Genomic DNA, 13,765 nt, shown 5'->3' on the forward strand with positions numbered 1-13,765 from the left:
CAGCGTCCATGCAGAGCTCTCTGCTCTCCTGGGACTGCTGAAGGGATCAGGCAGAGGAAAACACACGGGAGAGCAAGCGTGGATTTCCAGGGAGCTCCCACTGAGCAGGAGGGCACGGACATGCTCGGGGCATTGGCCACTGCTGGGGGCAGATGGGCAGGACCCTCCAGTAGCAGTGCCCCTTCTCCCTGGTTCGGATGCTCCTCCTCCTCCTCCTTCTCGGGCTATGGAGAAGGGGGAGGAGGAGAGCGGGGCTGGAGGAGAGCAGGGAGGGGCTGAGCAATGCCTGTGGATGTGCTGGCTGTGGGGGTGGCTGGGCTCAGCCCCCTCTGTGTTGCAGCTGGGTCGTTCTCCCCTTGTATCAAACACCTTGAATTCTGGGCGGGGGTGAAATGGGCTGTGTTTGGGATGAAGGGAGCTGTTTATTTTCCCTTGGCTGAGGCGATGCCTGAAAGGTCAGGGCCCGCTCGCGTGTCAGTCACAGGTAATTAGGGTTAACGGCTCAGTGTGCCTTCATGCCGGGTGTGTGAGGGGTTCTGTTCTCCTGGCCTGGGCGCTTCCTGTTTCCAGGCAGCTGGAAAAGTCCAGTGCTCTCAAAAAGGCCTTTATTCCAGGCAGAGCTTATGCCCCTTTCTGCTCCTACCAGGTAGACTGAAGGGCTCCTTTTCCCCACCTGGGGCTGGAAACAGGCTGTTTCTTTCCTGGGGTGGAGGAGCCTGCAGATATCTCATGATTCGGGGTTCTGAAGGCTCAGTAGGCTGCAGGCACTGCTTTCTAAGACATGCCAGGCTGGATTTGCCTGGTCCAACCAGGTATAAGGGTGGCCCCATCCTCCCCACCACTGTCTCCCTGTGGAGCTCACAGACCAGAGAATTGTGTGTGTCGGAGCAGGGAGGAGGATAAAGCTGTTGCGCTTTGGAAGACAGATGGAGAGGAACGGTAGAGGAGTAGTGAGCCATCCTCCAGGCTGAGCTCCCAGAATTTGGATATCTGGAGACACCTTTGATTAGTGCTTTCTGTGCCAGTCCCTCCCTTCCTGGCAGTGGGATCTGTAGGGGGAAGAGGGTAGCAGATCTCTGGCATGTGCTGCGTTTGTGCCATGTTGGGCTGGCTTGGGCAGCACTCACCTGCTTGGGATCAAGGTCTTCCCAGGTAAAGGAGAGCGGAGAGTTGAGTCCGTTGAAGCCCTGAGAGCTGCCAAACCAGGTCCTGGGCTAACAGGGATTTGCTAAATTGGGATTGCACAACACACTGTGTCCTGGGGGTGGTGTAAAGGAGCTTCTGGGGCTCTCTTGAGCCCTGATCTAAGACGGCTGGTTTTTGCTTGGCTCACCACACCAGGGAATTACTTTGACTGGTGGTTTGGGGCCCTGAGTGGGAGATGGGGATGCAGAATAGCCCCTCGCTGGCCCATCTCTGCTGGGATGTCTGTGAGGGAACACTGCAGAGCCCGTGAGGGATGGCTTCTGCTCTACCACTCGCAGGAGCAACATTCCCTGCAGAGCTGCCAGTCATTCCAGGCATGGTGTCCCTCCTGCTTGCCCTGCCTCATTCTCCACATGCCTCCTTGCATCCCTGGGAGCATGGGGAGCACTCTCTTCAGCCTGTGTTCTGGGCTGTGACAGACGGAGGCAGAGTGTTGGGTTCATGTGGGGATTTGGAGCGATTTGCTCTGCTCAGATCTCTGGGCCTCAACATCTGTACCAGGTGTGGTGGCTCAAAGGCATCCCTCACACAACTGAGAGTCTGTCCTAAGGGCTGGAGGGTGCTGGAAGGAGTTCTGAGTAATTCCAGCCCCAACAGTGCCCAAAACCTCCTTCATACGCTCCAGGCAGAGCGTTCCCTTGCGAAGCCAGGAGCGTGTGGAACCGGCACAGCGGCCACAGTGCCCGAGGCCTTGGGCGCAGGGTCCCAGCTCTCACTTGGGTTTCTGAGCAGATCGATAACAAAAGGGGGCAGGGAGACATAAGAGCCCCTGGCTCCTGCATCTGGATCCTATCAGGGATGATCCTGCACAGGGACAGCCGGCCAGGAGGGGGGTGTGTGCATGGCGCTGTCTCGCCCGCACAAAGAGGTGCATTATGTTGCCTGGCAGGAGCCACAGGGCTGTGGTTTCTTACATAAGGAGGGCGTTTTGTTTGGACTGCCGAGTTGTCTCAGCTCTGCCACTTCCCAGTGCCCGTGGCTCCCTGCATCCATGGCCATCATGAGCCTGTGGGTAGCTGGAGGGGAGCTGCTGGGGGCCATCGTGTCAGGCGCTTCATGCTTGCAGTGTGTGCACGTGGGGAGAGCTGTCACTATCCAGTGCTCCCAAAACTATGGATCTCCTTTGCTGGTGGCCATGTGGAGCTGGGCAGGGTGGTCTGAGTGAGGATGGGATGTCCCCAGTGTCCCCATCTCCCAGGCTGTTGCTGTGTGTCAGCAGTGACTGCGGTTCATCACTGATGGCAAGGGACTGCTGCCCACAGGGTGAACCAGCCCTCAGCAGATTTACTTTGCAGATCACCAGGGAGCTGCTGGTGAGGAGCCTGTGAGCTCATCGGTGTTTGTACAGTGTGACACAGGGGCAGAGGATGTCAGTCAGTAACTGCCACCACCAGCAACTCTCCCAAATCCCGTGTGGCTCTTGGCAGTCATGAGGGCACCCAGAGGGGTATCTGAGGGATCCAGAAACCTGGAGGAATCGTCATCAGGGGATTTCTGGTCTCTACAGCCTGGAGCAGCTCCTTCCCCAGGGCTGCCTGCTCTCTGCCACTCTGGGCTGGCTTCCTTGCTGTCACAACAGAAGCTGGTGTAGTAATTTGCTTGAGCTTTTTGTGATGATTAGAGACAGAAGACTGAATGGGTAGGGAGGCCTGTGGGAGCAGGAGTGTGACAGGAGAACACTTTATCTGTCAGCAGCTGCTGGCTTGCCTCCCTCTGCTGCAGGATAAAAGCTGACAGGAAAGCACAGCTCCATGGAGCTTTTACCTTTGCCAGGGTAAATTCATTAATAAGTTCAGGCAGAGAATGGTTCTAGTGTGGCCCAGTAAAGCCAGGCTCCCTGTCACACAGGCTGTCCTCGGGGGCCATCCTGACTTGAGTGCCATGGCCACATGGTGTGTTTGAGCCGTGGCTGTCAGCAGTGAGCCTTGGGGCTGCCAGGGAGAGAACCCAGCCCAAACTCAAAGGCTTCCCTGTAAAGACATATTAGGAGAAACCCAACAAAAACGACATCAAAAACACCGGGTGTAAAACTGACCCTGTGTGAATTCTTACGCTGACCTTTCTGGGGGAAATGAGGAATTTCTGCTCCAAGTTTTGTGTGTTCCAGAGGGCAGAGTGCTACAGCCCCTCTCCCATAGTCTCCATCTAGCAAGGCCAGCAGCTGCCATGCAGACCTGTCAAATAAAGTTTGGAACACTGAGGATGTGAGAAGGGGGGCTCACTGACCCACCAGGTGCAGCTCTCTGGATGTTCTTGGTTCTAGCAAGGATCACCTGCCTCAGGATTGTGTTTTTGTTGCAGGTGGGAACAGCGGGAGCTGCCAAATGGTAGAGTCTACTATGTAGACCACAACAACAAGACCACGACGTGGGAGAGACCCCTTCCTCCCGGGTAAGGGGTGTGGGGGCAGCTGGCACCTCAGACACTGATCTGACTTGCAGCTCCTGGTGAGCAAACGGGCACCTCAGGGTGCCTGAACCTGAAGCTGGACCCTGGGCTCTCTGAGGCCTCTCTGGGGTTCTCAGCCAAATTGGGGTCTGCTTGTGCTCGAGGAGAGGATGCTGCTGAGCTCCATGAGACCTGCTCTGCAGAACTCTTATAGATGAGGGCCCAGCTTCCCCTGCAGGAGTGTCTTCAGGTCACAGCCCTGAGGCCATTTGCTTTCCAGAAGTTTGTGGAATTCTCACCTTTTTTTGTCCCTAGAAGCAGAGAACTCAGTACGAACTGCTGTTGTTCTCTAGACTGAGTTTGTGCAGGGCTGGAGTGACCCAGGTGTGACGGGTGAAAGGGAAACACAAACCCACCCATGTCCTCCCCGGGAGCCTCTGGTTCCTGTGGGCACGCACTGTCTGCAGCCAGGCTGTGATCTCTGGTCCTACCACAGCCTCAAATCTGTGTGGGGTTAAAAGAGGGAGGCTGTTACCTGGAGAGGTGGGTTTGGGAGTAGCCCAGGTGTGCTCCTTCCCTCCTGCCAGGTCTCCAAACCAGTGCCTTGCCTCCGTCACAGGTCGGCTGTCCTGGAGGAATGCTCATGACATCCTGGTGGGAGCTCTGCTTGTGCCTGAGCATCCTGTCAGGCTTCGTGTGCCCTTACAGGAGCTGCTTCAACAGTTACCAGTCCTTTATATTTCCTTTTGGTGGATCTTTGTCCAAAAGAGTCTCTTCAGCTGTGAAACTGGTGGTAGTGCTGGAGCTCGGCACAGAGCCCTCGTATTGGAGGGTGTCTTAGTCCACAGGGCCTGCCTGGCTGTCTGAGGACACACAGTGACAGCTTCCTTGGGTGCTTCCAGGTGGGAGAAACGTGTGGATCCTCGAGGCAGGTATTACTACGTGGACCACAACACCCGGACCACCACGTGGCAGCGCCCCACAGCCGAGTATGTCAGGAACTACGAGCAGTGGCAGTCGCAGCGGAACCAGCTCCAGGGGGCCATGCAGCAGTTCAGCCAGAGGTTCCTGTACCAGGTGAGAGCTGGGGGTGGTGAGGTCTCACTTGGCTCTCCTGCTGATCTCACCTGGGCTGGCCTGGGAGCCATGGAGCATGGGGAGGCCCTTGCTGGGCTGTGTGGGGTCTGTGGACTCAGCAAGCTCAGTGGAGCAGCGCTTGGATGGGAGCCCACAAGCTCCTCAGCTCCCTGCAGAGACTGTGGGGGAGTGACTTTCTTTTTATAAACCAGCTTGCGCAGCCCTGAAGGGTGGGAGGTGTCCTTAGCAGCCTGTCCCTGGTGTCCCTCCAGTGTCAGTGTGGCCAGGCACAGGCTTTCTCCCATGGCTCCCATCAGGCAAGCCTTGCTGCTGACCTGTGAGGCAGGTGTGTGCTGTGGGAGCTGAGTGAGTGTGGGAGTCTGGTCTGTAGAAGGAAGGGAGGCTCTGAGGGCTGAGCTCGTTCCTCCCTGGGTCTCCATCAGGCTCAGGGCAGCATGGCTGGGTCCTGGGGGCAGCAGTATTTGCAGACCCAGGGTACAAGTGCTGACACTGTGAGGGGCTGCAGCATCCAGGGACCAGAGAATGCAAGGAATAAGCTGGACTTGGCCAGCTCCCTCCTGCTCCCTCTGCTGCTGCCCCTTGTTCCTACTTGGAGCTGAGTATCTGCGTTTCCTTGCTCAGGGAATAGTCTCTTAACCATTCTGCTCCTGGGCAGGGACCACTCTTGTCCTGGCTGTGCCTTTGCTGTGGAGCTGGGCTCTGGCTGCAGGGATGACCAGCGCCTCTGCTGAGCTGAGCAGTGCTGGTGGCCGTGGGCTGCAGGATGAGCACTGCTTGGGAAAGGGCCAGGCTGGAATGTTCCTGCTCCCTGGAGTGGTGATCCAGCCTGTGCTGTGATGAAAGGAGGCAAGGAGGGCAGGTGGGCAGAGCAGAGAGACCAACCTCTCATCAGTGCTTAGCTGCTCAGAGAAAGCCAGGAGTCCCAGCTGGGACTAGAGTGAGCTCAGGGCTCCAGGAGGAGCTCTCTGGGAGGGGGTGCAGGCAGTGCAAAGTCCATTCTGCGTGAGACACAACCAGGGCCGCTCCTGGGGCTGTGGGAGCTGCTCAGCCCCTCTCCTCCCCCTGCCTGTCCCTCCCTGGGTGCCTCACCAGCCCTTCCAAGCCTTACAGCGGGAGCTGGACCCCCATGACTGCTGCCTCTGCCTGCCCATGTTCCCCACACACAGTTCACAGGACCTCAGTGGAGGTGGGGGCTGTGGGAGGGGGTTCCACCGTGGCCAGCGGGGCTCCAGGGCTGTCACTCGCTCCCTGCCAGCACCAGCCTTGGAGCTGCTCCAGCGCTGAGTGACGCCCTGGCTGGGCTCTGTGGAGCGCTGAGGGAGGGACTCAAGCTCCAAATTTAGCCTGATGAAACGATTGTACTTTTTGTTTCAAGCTCTCCTGCCAGCAGTGATGGCTCCTGCTCTGCCTCCTGCCTTGCGAGGGCTTTCTGTTTCACTTGCCCCCCTGCGCCCCCTTTGCCAGAGAGGATGGTGGGGAGGTGAGGAGCAGTGAGGCAGAGCCTCGGGAAGGCACAGTTTGGGGGGCCGGGGTGCAGCCAGGGACCACTGGCCCAGCAGGCACCCCTGTGCCACATCCCTCGCACGGAAGGGTCTCTGGCATGGGGGCCCAGGTTGTTCCCCAGGAATGTGGGGAGCTGCAGGAGCTGCCCAGAGCTCTGTCCTGTTAGTTTTAATTAGCTATTTTTAGGTCCCAATGAGGTGGTACCTCTGGACGTGACTCGGCTGCGCGTGTGGGCAGCCTGTCCCAGCAGGGAGGGAGCAGACTCTGCCCCAAACCAGAAGTCTGCCAGCTGTGCCAGGCAATGCCTTCTGCCCCCAATCCTGGCACACGGGGTTGGGTATGAGACACACAGCTTGGAGGGGCACACACTGCACCAGCGCCGTCCCTGACGTGCCCCAGGATATCCCTGGGGTCCTGGGCTGCCATGGGGTGCCTCGAGTTTTGGTCTCTCTTGGAGTGGGGCTTGTCCCTGTTTTCAGGCGGGAGGGCCGGGTCTGGCTGCGGATGGCATTCCCTGAGCCCAGGCCGACTCTGATCTATCCTGGTGCGGTGGGTTGGGACACGGCCCCCCTCCGGCAGCTGGGTTTTGGGAGGTGAAAATGCCTTTTGGGTAATGATACGTTTCTTATTTAACCATTAAAAGTACTTTCAGGCCTCCTGCTCTCCTGAGCCCCCACTGTGCGGCTGTGCCTCCATCCCCGGGGACCCCAGCGGAGCTGGGGCCGGGGGGCTGGCACCCACCGGGGCAGGACGCCGGGACACCCCCCGGGAGGGTCTGGGTGCGGCCGCCGGCCCTGCCCGGCCCGGGGCAGGAGAAAGAGGCTTTGTGCGGGGCTGCGGGGGCGGGGGGCGCGGGGCCGCCCGTGTGCGCGGGATGAATGCGGGCTCAGTGCATCCCGCACCCCGCGCCCGGCCCGCGCTTGGAGGAGGGGGCCGCCATCCCGCCAGGAAGCGCGGGGCGTGGACAGCGCTTGTGGGAATGATTTCATTGGAAAGGCCTGCGATATTTTTTCCCCTCTTGTGTGTGGTTCTTGGAGGAGGCTGGAGGTGTATCTGGAGGGGACGGCGGGAGCTGAGCAGCCGCGCACATCTGGACCCCTCCGGGCCGTCCCGCTGCCCTCGGCGGGCACAGCCCCTGCCCCGACGCCCCTTGGCTGCCCCAGCCCTGCTTGGTTTGGGCTTTTTTTTTTTTTTCCTTTTTTAGCCCCCCTTGAATGTGCAAGTTTTTTTTAGTTCCCTGGGAGCTGAGGGCCAAGGGGAGGTGAGTGGGAGCGAGGCTGGCCAGCTCGCCTCAGCATTCTACTCTTCCCAGCCTCCCTGCCCGGGGTTTTATTCCGTGTTTTTGCCTTCTCTGTTAACTCTAGTCCTCCGGCGCCCCATCTGACAATGATCCTCTCGGGCCGCTTCCTCCCGGCTGGGGTAAGTACTGAGCTGCCTCACCTGCCTGGCCCCAGTGAGGACACTTGGATGGGGACACTCTGATGGGGACACTCGGATCACTCCTGCGGGAGCACGGTGCTGTCAGCGCTCCCTCGCTCCCATCCCTGGTGTGGTTGGGAAGGGTGGTTGGGAACCAGCGCTCCCTGTGCTCGGCTGCACGTGGGGCTGAGTCTGCCTGTGATTAGCACAGTCTCTGATTTGAAATCCAGCTTTTTTCCCCCCTTTTTTCCCCTTTTCCTGGAGGAGTTCCCAGCCTCTCTCAACTGCTGAATGCAGAAGTGCTTGTGATTGTTCTTTGGATGGTTTAGGATCCAGCTCCTTGTCCCCAGACAGGCAGGGATCCATCCTGCTGCTGTGCTGTTTCCTGGGATGCTCTGCCCTGGTCTGTAGCAGGGCTGGGAGCTGGCAGGAGCAGGGCTGGCTGTTCCCCCATGGCCCAAACATTGTGTGCCAGGACATTTAGAAATGTCCCTGTGCCACCCCCAGGGCAGAGAGACCCCCTCCATGGCGAGAGCATCCCTGGAGAGGGCAGGCTGGGATGCTCGTGGGTGCAGCTGGGCTGTGCTGTGCCCTGGAGGGCAGTAGAGGGGTTAAAACAGTGGGAGCTTGGAGCAGGATAGATGGGCCCACATTGCTCAGGGGGTCCCCAAGGGCAGGGTCTCCATGGGGGCAGTGCTGGAGCCCTTGCTGGGTGTCCCACCTCCCATCAGCAAGGAGAAGGGACCCATCCCAGTGTCAGCTGGAGAGGCTGCATGGGGCTGAGCACCCTGGGGTGGGGGTCCTGAGATGGATGAGGTCCATGGGGTCAGTGGGTTCCCCAGGATGGATGCAGTCCTGGTCATTGTACGTGAGGTCTGCCAGAGCCACAGTCTGGGAGTGATACAGAGCGAGGGAGTGGTGGTGGCTGGAAGGTGACAGGGAGGTGACAGGAGTGTGCGTGCAGCGTGTCCCTGCCCTCATGGAGCCGGGCCGACCTGTGGGAGTGACGCAGCACCTGGAGGAGGAGGTGTGGGGAACACAGTGGTGGGGAGGCTGTGGGTGTGTGTAGGGGGTGGTGTGGGCAGGTGGGATGAAGAGCTGCAGGCGTGGGTGCAGGATCACCACTGGGCCAGGGCATGTGGTGCCCAGCCATGACTGGGAGGCTTTCACCATTCCAAGTGTGCAAATAGTGCTGGAAGTGTTGGGAAGGGGTGCCTGGGGAAGTGTGTGAGGCTGCAGATACAGAGGGGCTGGTGTGTGGGGAGCTGTTTTGTGCCTGTGTGCAGCACAAGGAGAGGGCGTGCGTGTTCACACACGTGTGCAGCGCACAAGCCAGGCACCAGCAGCAGGGCCATGCAGGGAGTTTGGGAATCCACATGGAAGGATGCTGGTGCGTGTCCTAGGAGGCTGCATGTGCCACCAAGGTGTGTGGTGAACACACCCCCTGTGCCAGCCTGGCATCCCACTGGGAGAACTGGCCTCTGCCCTGGCATCTCCTGCACACTGGCATTCCTGGAGTGAGGCAGCTTGGGCATGTGGAAGGAATGTAGGGTTTATCCTGCCTTTTCCAAGTGAGCTGGGGAGGTGAGATAGGGTGACAAATGTCCTGTGAAGGGGATGGCTGTTCCTGGGACTCCAGCTGACGCTTCCTCTCCCGTTTCTCCTAGAGAAGAGACAGGACAATGGGCGAGTGTATTACGTGAACCACAACACCCGGACCACACAGTGGGAAGACCCTCGCACGCAGGGGTAGGAGCTGTGGGGGGAGTGGGGAGGGAGCACGTGGTTTTGGAAGGTGAGGTTCTCCAGGGACCTGGCCCAGGCCTCAACTGAGGCCACGTCTCCCACAGATGGGGAGTGAAGCCCTACCAGTGCTCTGGCCATGGCCAGAGTGCTGCCCAGGCAGGGCTCCTCTCTTGGGGTGCAGGCCAGTGCCAATCCCATGCCATGAATCCTTCCTTTTGCCTGGCATGGTGCTGCTGGCTGCATCTGGTCCTCAAGAGCTGCAGTTCAGGGGGGAGATGCTTGAGGGGCTGCCTGCTGACCCCTTCCTTGCCAACAGGATGATCCAGGAGCCACCGCTGCCACCCGGGTGGGAGATGAAGTACACGAATGAGAGCGTGCGGTACTTTGTGGACCACAACACCCGCACCACCACCTTCAAGGACCCACGCCCGGGCTTTGAGTCTGGGTAAGCCCCGCTCAGGGGGTCTGGGGACCACACTGGGCTCTGACATGAGGGTGCTCCGGGCAGGGGGTGCTGACTGTGGCCTGTGCTGGTTTTGCAGGAGCAAGCATGGCGGCTCACCAGGGGCGTATGACCGGAGCTTTCGCTGGAAGTACCACCAGTTCCGCTTCCTCTGCCACGTGAGTGCAGTACCTGGAGGATCCGGCGGCTGCAGGGTTGGGTGGGTCGTGGTGGGTGCCCTGAGCCCATGGGTAGGTGTGGGCGAGGAGAGCCGCTGTGCCAGCCTCACACAGCCTTGTGCCTCTGCCTTGCCCGCAGTCAAACGCGCTGCCCAGCCATGTGAAGATCAGCGTGTCCCGACAGACACTCTTCGAGGACTCCTTCCAGCAGGTGAGGTGCTGGGGCTGCAGAGCTGGTCAGGTGTGGGGCTGGCCCTGGCCTTGGCCCCAGCTGTGGTGACACTGCCCTGCTCGTCCCCAGATCATGAACATGAAGCCGTATGACCTGCGGCGCCGGCTGTACATCATCATGCGCGGGGAGGAGGGCCTGGACTACGGTGGCATTGCCAGGTGAGCGCCGGTGTGCCAGGCCATGGAGCCGTACCCTGCCTGTGCCATGAGTCCACGAGGGCAGTGCAGGCACAGGGCAGCTGCACTTGGGGTCCCAGCCCACAGGCAGAGGAGTTTAGGGGTGTTCAAGTGGGAAACTGAGTTTTTGGAATGGCAGAACACTCTGAAAGCATTGCACCAGCCTGTCCCTGGCACTGAGAGCCCTGGGGGACCTGTCTGAAGTCTCCTGCTTTCCACACAGGCTGCAGGTGTGGGGGTGGTGGGTTGAGTGGCCTCTTCTCCCCACAGCCAACATGTCTTGGTGTTCCCAGGACAGTCGGTGTGTGCCAGGGCAGACAGGCTGTGACGTGGTTGTTGCAGCCCCTCTGCTGCCCCTGGGATGGTGTTACCACAGGGCATGGGCTGTGCCTCGGCTAGAGGCGGGACCTGTGTCCCCATGAGCCCTCTCCGGCTCACTCCCTCACACTGGGCTGGTGCTTCCCCTGCCCCGCTCCCCCTGCTGTCCTTGGTGTGGTGCTGCCCCCGGCTCTGGTGCAGGGGCTCCTGCTCTCCGCTCTCTCCGTGTCCTGCCAGTGGTTTTACCCTATGGTAGGTTACGTCATGCTGTTCTACCACAGGGTAGAACCACGGACGGGATGCCGGGGCTGCCTCCGCATCCAAGGATTCCTGAATCCCTGCACGGCCGGGGGAGCAAAGCCAGGACTGTCACGCTGCTCTGAGCTTGGCATGGGTTTCCTGGGGCAGCCTGTGTGGGACACTCAGTGCACAGCAGGGGGTGTGTGTGTATGTGTGTAACAGTCTGGGTGGGATGGAGCGTATGGTACTGCCCTGATGCTCTGAGTGGAGCTTCTGGCAAAGTGGTGTCTCCTGAAACACTTCACAGGCCCTGCACAGCACCCAGGGCAGGGGATACCCTTGCCCAGTCACGCCAGGGCCCAATGCCTGCCCCAGCACCCTGAGGAGGTGGGCACTGGTATGTGCAGGTGTGTGCAGGGGCACACGCTGTCCCCTCCCCAAGCCGCCTGTCACCGCATTCCCCTTGTCTCATCCCAGGGAATGGTTCTTCCTCCTGTCCCACGAGGTGCTCAACCCCATGTACTGCCTCTTCGAGTACGCAGGCAAGAACAACTACTGCCTGCAGATCAACCCGGCCTCCTCCATCAACCCCGACCACCTCACCTACTTCCGCTTCATCGGCCGCTTCATCGCCATGGTGAGCGCCTGGGGGTGGCACTGGGGGGGTTCTGTGTCCCCCCCACGGAGCAGGGACTGGGCAGGGGACAGGGGTGGGCAGCAAGGTGAGGGGCAGCTCCATGTGCCAGGTCTGTGCTGGGCTGAGCACTGTTGCCCTCCATGAGCCCTTTCTCACCCAGGTGTAGGTCTGCGGGAAATGGGCCTTTGAGGGGCTGCTGTGGGGTGATGCAATTTAAATCCAGGGAATGACTGTGGGGCCAGAGGAGACCTGGTTTCCCAGGGTCTGTGTGGCGGGAATGGATGGCTCCAGGTCTTTGGCTGCCACCCCAGGTGCTGTCGGGTCTGCAGCTCAAGGGACTATTTTTAGCCCCAGCAGTGTGAGATTTTCCAGCTGCCCAAGCTCCAGAGCAGCTCCTCCCATTTGTCTCGGATTCCCCAAGGCCAACCAAGTGCTGTGGTTTGCCCAGCCCTGGGCTACCAGGGGGGCTCTCAGGGTCCCTGAGCCTGGGGAAGGGTCCCTGGCCCTCAGCCCTGCAGGGTGTGCGTGGAGGCGGCTCCGGCCCCGCTGTCCTGCCCTGCCCTGCCCCGCCTCGCAGGACACCAATAAAACCCCAGACTATTACTCACCGCTGGGCCGTTCTAGACAAGCGTCTGCATTATTTTTGGCTGCCTTTGCCTCGGGGCTCCTGGAAGCCAGGGATTCAGGGAAGCCGCAGCACAGCTCTGTTTAAACAAGTACTCAATAGAGCTGTGAGTGGAGAGGGAGATGGGGTGGAATTCGCGGTGGGGGGGAGAGGGGCTGCGAGCCCACCTGCCCCAGGCAGCACTGATGGGGGCAGGCCACTCCTCCCCACCGTGTGTGCCAGCTGGGAGAGAGGCCACAGCTCAGGAACCGGGGAATGGTTCCCTTTGGCCCCGTGGCTGCCCCAGGATGGAGCATTGTCTCACCCCATGAGTCCTTCCTGGGGTCTCCATGACCCGGTGTCACCCCCTGCCCCAGGCTTTGTATCACGGGAAGTTCATCGACACCGGCTTCACGCTGCCTTTCTACAAGAGGATGCTCAACAAGCGGCCGACGCTGAAGGACCTGGAGTCCATCGACCCCGAGTTCTACAACTCCATTGTCTGGACCAAGTGAGTGCCCTGTGCTCCCTCCTGTCCCGCTGTGGGCAGGCAAAGCTCTCCCCATGGCCCCTCACTGCTGTTGCCAGTGCCTCCATCAGAAACCACATCCCCATGTCCCTGCACAGGGAGAACAGCCTGGAGGAGTGCGGCCTGGAGCTGTACTTCATCCAGGACATGGAGATCCTGGGCAAGGTGACCACCCACGAGCTGAAGGAGGGTGGTGAGAGCATCCGGGTGACAGAGGAGAACAAGGAGGAGTACATTATGTGAGTGGCCAGCTCGAGGGTCCCGCTGGGTGCCCACCCCTGCCGGCTGCAGGAGTGGGAACGTTGGGCTTGGGACGTGGCCGCTTCCCTGGGCTACGTGGCCTGTGACAAGTCCGGGCTGGCGCTGTTGGCTGGGCTCTGCTGCGGTCTGGATTGCTGTGGGCTGGGTAGCTGCCAGGACTTTCAGGAAAGAGGAGAGGGGAGAGAGGGTGAGGCTGCTCTGCTGTCCCATGACTGCTCACCCTTCCTGCCTGGGGTCTGTGTGGGGCTGCCAGGGCCAGGCGCGGGCTGGGGCATATGTTTTGCACCCCTGGACCTCCCAGAGGTGCTGGGCTGTGCTCGGGGCTGATGCTGTTTCTGAGCTTGGGGGCAGAGAGAGAAACCCACTAGTGGCTATTGAGGGCAGCCCTGGTGATTTGAGGAAGATCCTCTCCCCTTCCTCATGTTCCTGGGGCCCTCCCTGTGGGTGGGAGGGAAGGTGGGGGTTACCTGTGCCGTGCCAGCAGTGCTGGCTCTGTGCCCACTCCCCTGCTTTCCCAGGCTGCTGACAGACTGGAGGTTCACGAGGGGCGTGGAGGAGCAAACCAAGGCATTCTTGGACGGCTTCAACGAGGTGGTGCCGCTGGAGTGGCTGCGGTACTTCGACGAGAAGGAGCTGGAGGTGAGCTGGCACCTGGGATGGGGACGTGGGCATAGAATGGCACACGGTGACTCTGCTCACACCTCGTGCCTGTTGGCTCTGCTGATGGGGGAACAGCCCCAGGTGTTGGGTCTGCTGGTGGTTCCTTGGGTCCGTTAGCAAGAAAACA

At 60.2% G+C, this 13,765-nt stretch overlaps 1 protein-coding gene across 2 annotated transcripts in view; it reads left to right on the forward strand.

Annotated features, from left to right (window-relative positions):
• The window catches only part of WWP2 (WW domain containing E3 ubiquitin protein ligase 2), a 34,505-nt gene that overhangs the window by 17,169 nt on the left and 3,571 nt on the right, over window positions 1-13,765 (forward strand). For both annotated transcript variants that reach the window (XM_051805585.1, XM_051805586.1), the window contains 12 exons: window positions 3,508-3,597; window positions 4,497-4,671; window positions 7,560-7,614; window positions 9,282-9,363; window positions 9,677-9,805; window positions 9,903-9,981; window positions 10,121-10,192; window positions 10,283-10,371; window positions 11,425-11,584; window positions 12,566-12,699; window positions 12,816-12,956; window positions 13,497-13,617. In XM_051805585.1, the coding sequence (XP_051661545.1) occupies window positions 3,508-3,597; window positions 4,497-4,671; window positions 7,560-7,614; window positions 9,282-9,363; window positions 9,677-9,805; window positions 9,903-9,981; window positions 10,121-10,192; window positions 10,283-10,371; window positions 11,425-11,584; window positions 12,566-12,699; window positions 12,816-12,956; window positions 13,497-13,617 (1,327 nt within the window). The remainder of the gene's footprint in view (window positions 1-3,507; window positions 3,598-4,496; window positions 4,672-7,559; window positions 7,615-9,281; window positions 9,364-9,676; window positions 9,806-9,902; window positions 9,982-10,120; window positions 10,193-10,282; window positions 10,372-11,424; window positions 11,585-12,565; window positions 12,700-12,815; window positions 12,957-13,496; window positions 13,618-13,765) is intronic.

Source organism: Manacus candei, unplaced genomic scaffold, assembly GCF_025592945.1.
Source record: "Manacus candei isolate 608988 ecotype Guabito, Panama unplaced genomic scaffold, ASM2559294v1 h1tg000065l, whole genome shotgun sequence".
Classification (NCBI taxonomy): domain Eukaryota; kingdom Metazoa; phylum Chordata; class Aves; order Passeriformes; family Pipridae; genus Manacus; species Manacus candei.